The 6,624-nt window shown below is 45.7% G+C and overlaps 1 protein-coding gene across 1 annotated transcript; it reads left to right on the top strand.

Annotated features, from left to right (window-relative positions):
- The first annotated feature begins 925 nt into the window (after positions 1-925).
- On the top strand, positions 926-2,825 carry LOC123110820 (COBRA-like protein 5). Its single transcript, XM_044531437.1, has one exon. It carries the CDS (start codon positions 1,201-1,203, stop codon positions 2,551-2,553), a length of 1,353 nt encoding a protein of 450 aa, XP_044387372.1. The 5' UTR covers positions 926-1,200; the 3' UTR covers positions 2,554-2,825.
- The last annotated feature ends 3,799 nt before the right edge of the window (positions 2,826-6,624 follow it).

Here is a 6,624-nt window from a genome sequence, read left to right as displayed (position 1 = left end):
ACATGGGTTCAATAGAACTGATGTTTTAGACATGTTTGAAAGTTATAAAACAAATGTCATAGATGACAGTTATTGCTTTTATGGAGACGTTCGAACTAAAGTTCATTTGCTATTCAATGTTTGATGGTCCTTCATTATTCTTATACCGAGGGGCTAAAGCTCCAATCATACATGTTTGCTCAAACCTAAAGCTCCTTACTAATGAAAATGTTTTGAGATCACTTATGATTTTAAAGGTAAATATGTTTTTAAACAAAAGCCTATGTATGTTTTGCTCAAACACAACCGTTGAAAAGTGGAAATATTTTTAATGCAAACTTGGTTTCAAACGGGTCTCTGTGAACGTGGTAGCAAATATTGTGTGTTACCAAATTAAAATGTGTTTTATACATCTCATTGTAGACAACAATCAATCGACCATGTTTCCTATTAAAGGGATTAAATCATGGATATTTTTTTTCATCGCACACATGGATTTAGCGTGCCTCTGTGCCATTTGGCGCAACGGTCCACTAGTATTGTATAATGGGCAAGGTAGCAAATCCGAGGAGTAGAAGTCTAGACCAAGTTTAATGATGTGTAAGCGTGTATACACATCAAAATACAGTACATATTTAATGATTGCAGTAGGGTTTGTCTAAGATACTTATATACTAGTAAATGAAAGATGGCGTGTGGCGGTCCACCGTCGTTGTCAGAGGAAGTAAGCCGAGATGATTCCGTTGCAATGGCCCATCAGCTTTGAGCAGAGATCTCCCGCGTCCTTTTCCATCTCGCCTACCGCGGTTGCTTCAGCGGCGAGCTACCAACCAGCTGGCGGCAGGTCGGCCAGCGGACGTGTGCAAGAGCAACGACGCAACACCACCAGGAGATTAATTCTGATTTCAGAGAGCAAGCACAGGAACACGTGAGACGTATGTGTACATCGATCGATCACTAGCAGGGAGGTGGTGCTGAGCCATCACCCGCAGATTAATTCAATGGAGTTCTTGTTAAGTAACCCAACCGACGGTGTGACATGCCATCTCGCTCGTTGTTGATGCTTCTTCTTACTACTGTATTATTATTCTTCGCCGGTGCACGGCCTTTAATTGCCTGCCATTTCCTCCTAGTCCGATCAGCTCGATCCATCACTTGTGCTCTAGCTAGCTATCTTACTGTGCACTGTTCTTGCAATAGCATTAGCAGGGGAGTGCAACGATGGAGGAGCTCCGCAAGTCTATGCTTGTGGCTTTGATCCTCGCGGTCACCTGCTCCGTTGCGGTTGCCTATGATCCCCTCGACCCGACAGGCAACATTACAATCAAGTGGGATATCCAGTCATGGACACCTGACGGGTACGTCGCCATGGTGGCGATGAACAACTACCAGCAGTACCGCCAGATCATGGCGCCTGGGTGGACGCTGGGGTGGTCGTGGGCCAAGAAGGAGGTGATCTGGTCCATCGTGGGAGCGCAGGCGACCGAGCAGGGCGACTGCTCCAAGTTCAAGGGCGGCATCCCGCACTGCTGCAAGCACACGCCCTCCGTCGTCGACCTCCTCCCCGGCGTCCCCTACAACCAGCAGATCGCCAACTGCTGCCGTGGCGGCGTCATCTCCGCCTACGGCCAGGACCCCGCCGGCTCGCTCTCGGCGTTCCAGGTCTCCGTGGGGCTCGCCGGGACCACCAACAAGACCGTGAAGCTGCCCAAGAACTTCACGCTCATGGGCCCCGGGCTCGGCTACACCTGCGGCCCCGCCACCATCGTCCCCTCCACCGTCTACTGGAGCGCCGACCACCGGCGCAAGACGCAGGCGCTGATGACATGGACGGTGACCTGCACCTACTCGCAGCAGCTGGCGTCGAGGTACCCGACCTGCTGCGTCTCCTTCTCCTCCTTCTACAACAGCACCATCGTGCCGTGCGCCAAGTGCGCGTGCGGCTGCGGCGCCCACAAGAGCATGGGCGGCCGCGGCGGCAAGAGCCACAGCGACGGGTGCATCATGGGCGACTCCAAGCGGGCGCTGACCCCCGGGGTGAACACGCCCAAGAAGGACGGGGCGCAGCTGCTGCAGTGCACCAACCACATGTGCCCCATCCGGGTGCACTGGCACGTCAAGCTCAACTACAAGGACTACTGGCGCGCCAAGATCGCCGTCACCAACTTCAACTACCGCATGAACTACACGCAGTGGACGCTCGTCGCCCAGCACCCCAACCTCAACAACGTCACAGAGGTCTTCAGCTTCCAGTACAAACCCCTCCTCCCCTACGGGAACATCAACGACACCGGCATGTTCTACGGCCTCAAGCTCTACAACGACCTGCTCATGGAGGCCGGCCCCTTCGGCAACGTGCAATCGGAGGTGCTCATGCGCAAGGACGATAGGACCTTCACCTTCAGCCAGGGATGGGCCTTCCCACGCAAGATCTACTTCAACGGCGACGAGTGCAAGATGCCGCCGCCCGACTCCTACCCCTACCTGCCCAACTCCGCGCCGCTTGTGACGCCGCGTTCCGTCATCACCGCTGCCTCGGCGTGCTTGCTCGTGCTGCTCCTGCAGGTGGCATGATCCATCTATCCAGGGTCTTTTACTCACATGCATCTTGGTAAATTTTCCCCATTTTTTTGGGAAAAAAAACAGGTTAGAGTATTAGGCAGGGGCATTTTGGTTGTCGATGTTTATTAAAACTAGCTGAGTGGTCCGTGCAGGTGCGCTCCGGCAACATATTTTGTTTAGGAGTGTGTGTGGTTGTCAAGTTAAGATTAAATAATCTCATACTAAAACTGTAATCCTTTTTTTGTATTTTATGGAATGAGTCAAACGCATGGCATTGTTACTTAGATCTTCATCTCTTTTAAATCCTTTTTCATGTAGTTCATCTCTTCATTGAGTAACATGTTTCCAAGGTCTCCCTAACAGAAGAGTTTGACACCGGGTATTTCAAAGTTTCTTCATAACTTGTCTCGCTAGATGATCCCCGCACGTTGCCGCACGATGTTAGCATGCCAACCAACTCACTGACACACGCACACTAAGGAAAAAGATGTTAGCTATGTGGTGCTACAACATCTGCCCACGTCCATGAAAGATCAAACCTGAAGGCAATTGTACTAAAAATAACTACTCTAATGAAATTGATTGACTTGATTGAGCCATGAATTATATGATTGTATGCATCTTTGAGATTAACTTTGAGAACATTCCCTGTTTATATGTAATTGAACTTCATGTATCAACAAAGTTATTGTAGAAATGTGGTGCCGACGGGGTGCAAAGTTTTAATATTTAAAGTTAGTGATGACACAGAGAAATTGCTACACTCGATCTCTGACTGAAATCTTGCAAGACAAACATACCTGAAGAAACAACCAAAAACCCTCATATTTGCAACAAATGTGAAAGCTGAAGAGCTAAAATAAATGGAGTTGCATAAAGCAAGAAGGTCCAAACCTGAATAGTTAATGTCTATGAGAATGGCCATGCATGTTAATACAACAACACTTTAAACTACATTAACATCCAACAGGAACAATAGTGCAGAAGAATCATCAAAGGACAATCATATCTGAACCACATAAAATTGGACCGAGTGTTTAATCCTAAACGAAACTGGTGATTCTAAAGCAAACATATACCCATCAAAACAATGAAATCCAGTTTAGTTAATCTAATCCATAAAGAAGTGGTAAATATGAAGAATTATCATCCAGTGTCGACGGGTTCGAGAGCTTAAGGCGCAAAGAACCCAATCTTTGTTTGAAGTCTCAAAAGTACTTGTACATGATAGTTCCCCTCGGCCTCACCAGAAGCAGTAGCACCAGCAGGATGACCCTTGTACTGAAATAAAATGGCATGCCAGTTCAAATGGGCATACCTCCAACATACTGAAAGCTGCTATACAGTATTACCTCCATCCCGAAAAGTTTGTCTTAGATTTTTGTCTAGATACGGATGTATCTAGGCACGTTTTAGTGTTAGATACATCCATATTTAGACAAGCCTTTTGGGATGGAGGGAGTAAAACATTGGCCAATGATCTAGTAATAATATACTCAAGAGATATGTTAGGTCAAGAAGAGATTTTAAATAAACAAAGTTGTTCCGATGAGACATTGAGGCAAAACACTATCGGATGAAATAACAGCTCATATAAAAAAGAGATGACATGCACACTAAGTATGCTACTCCCTCCCTTCCGGTCTATTGGACTCAATTCAAAAATCTCACCAACCAAGGTACGTATTGAGTGGTGATATAGTTTTTGTAGTTTGCAAAAATACTCAATTAATGCACTCGACTTTCTCAAAAAATTGTGTTTAGGCATTAATTGTACTTAAATTGTCATTTTTTTCATTTTTGTATCGTTTTTTGTTTTTTGTTACATGAAATATCTTTTTCATATTACAATTTTTTTTAAAGAGGAAGTAGTCAATGAAAACTATTAGGGAAGAAAATGGACTTATCCCCAAGATATTTTGCCCATTGAACAAGTACAACAAGTAGACATTGCTATTTCATTATAGGAAACATGAATAATTGAATTAGTAATATGGGGTCGAGAAGCATGCAAGTCGGGCGAACTTTAGCTTTTGAACCCTAACATTTTGTAGTCAAGACCCAGAATTTTTTGTTTCCTTACAAACAGGGCCAAAACTTTGCCAAGTCGGGCGAACTTTAGCTAGAAATTTGGGCAACATAACACATTGGTGGGGAAGCATCCAAACCAATAAGAATTTCAAAATTCATTCATGCACTCCCAAGTCTGTTAGTACCATGGATGAACCTTAACTCATTCACTATTACCATCCTACCAAATAATTTACACAGCTGAAAGGATCGAGATGGACCTGGGGGGGGGGGGTGAATAGGTACAATTACAAAATTTAATTATTACTAAGCAATTTTTAGGCAATAATGCGGAATATGAGAGTGAGCCTAACAATTGCAAGAGTAGTACTAAGTGCTAAGCAAGTAACACGTGTATGAAAGGAAACAAGCACAATATGAGATAAGTAAGAGCTAAGAGACAAGTAACAACAAGTAGAGAGTTAGGGTTAGGCATAACCGCAACTCTGGGAGACGAGGATGTATGCCGATGTTCACTTCCTTGGAGGGAAGCTACGTCACCGTTAGAGAGGTGGATGTTACCACGAAGGCACACCAACGCCACGAAGGCTCACCCTATTCTCCCTTTGAGACAACACCACGAAGGCGTTTCTCAACCACTAGTGGTAGACCTTGGGGTGGTCTCCAAACCCTCACAAACTTTCCGGGGGTAATCACAATGGCTGATTCCTCACCGAATGACTCCTACCACCTAGGAGTCTCCAACCTCCAAGAGTAACAAGATCCAAGGGGAAAGACTCAGGACTTGCTCAAACCATGATTTGCTTTGGTCACAAGAAGGAGAGGGAGAAGATCTTTCTTTTGATTGGAATAACTCTTCAAAACTCTCAAGAACCAAGACGGGATCTAGGATTTAGTGTATCAGCAAGAGAGGGGGATCACTGGTGTTCTTGAGGCGTGTTTGTGTGAAGTGTTCAACCTTATCTCGAAGAGGTAAGGGACTATTTATACCACGTCCAGAATTGAGCCGTTTGGACAGAAGTTGACCAGCCCGGATGATCTGGAACACCACCCGGATGATCTGGACATTGTCCGGATTAATCTGGCTGAAGGCCCGGATGCAGATGGTAGCAGCAGAGCTGCGAGCAGCACGGACAGACCGGAGGCCACCCCGGACGATCCGGACATATCCCGGATGATCCGGATGCCTGGCCGGATGATCCGTCTACAACAATCTGGGTTCTGTGAAAACAGGGCAAGATTACCCGGATGATCCGGAACAGGAACCGGACGATCCGGGGCATAGCCCGGATGATTCGGAAGAACGTCCGGACGATCCGGCTTCAGCCACACCGTTTTGTGATGAAAACCGCCTATTATCCGGATGATTCGGAGCAAGGTCCGGCTGATCCGGGTGAAGCCCGGATGATTTGGGGAGCCGTACGGATGATCTGGCTAGGAGAAGTGGTAGGTTTTGGCTAAGGGGTTTTGCTAGGGATTTTGGTCTATTGTGAAAAATTGTTTGTGAGACAAAGTGTGAGGAAGTCTTGAACCTACACCTCGGATCCCCTCTTAATAGTGCGGGATTCCTATTACTCAAGAAATATAAAAGAGCACAATACTTCATCTTTGTTTGCTCCTTTCCTCATTGATAATTCGCTTGAGTAAAATCTCATATGATGTGATCATGATGCTCATTAGAAAAAACCAGAGGACTGACGGCCTGTGTATATACTTAGCAAACAAGGTTAGTCCCCTATATGTAGATTTGTCATCAATATCAAAAATACTCTTTAAGAGCAAGATTGCACTTTCAATCTCCCCCTTTTTTGGTAGTTAATGACAAACTACATACAGCACTCAAGAAGTGAAATGTGATGCGAATAATTCTAGGACAGTAGTCCGGTATGTGTTTTAGGAAGAGCTCCCCCTTAATGTATGCATAGGGATGTGTTTTAAGGAGAGCTCCCCCTTAATGTATGCAAGGAATAAAGTGATAAAAATACAAAATCATGAACATATGGAGTGGATGCCCCCATTCGGAATATAGTGTTGTAACAGTAGTGTAGACAT

This window comes from Triticum aestivum, chromosome 5B (assembly GCF_018294505.1).
Source record: "Triticum aestivum cultivar Chinese Spring chromosome 5B, IWGSC CS RefSeq v2.1, whole genome shotgun sequence".
Lineage (NCBI taxonomy): Eukaryota > Viridiplantae > Streptophyta > Magnoliopsida > Poales > Poaceae > Triticum > Triticum aestivum.
Note: the sequence above shows the minus strand (reverse complement) of the source record. Positions and strands in the feature narration are given on the sequence as shown.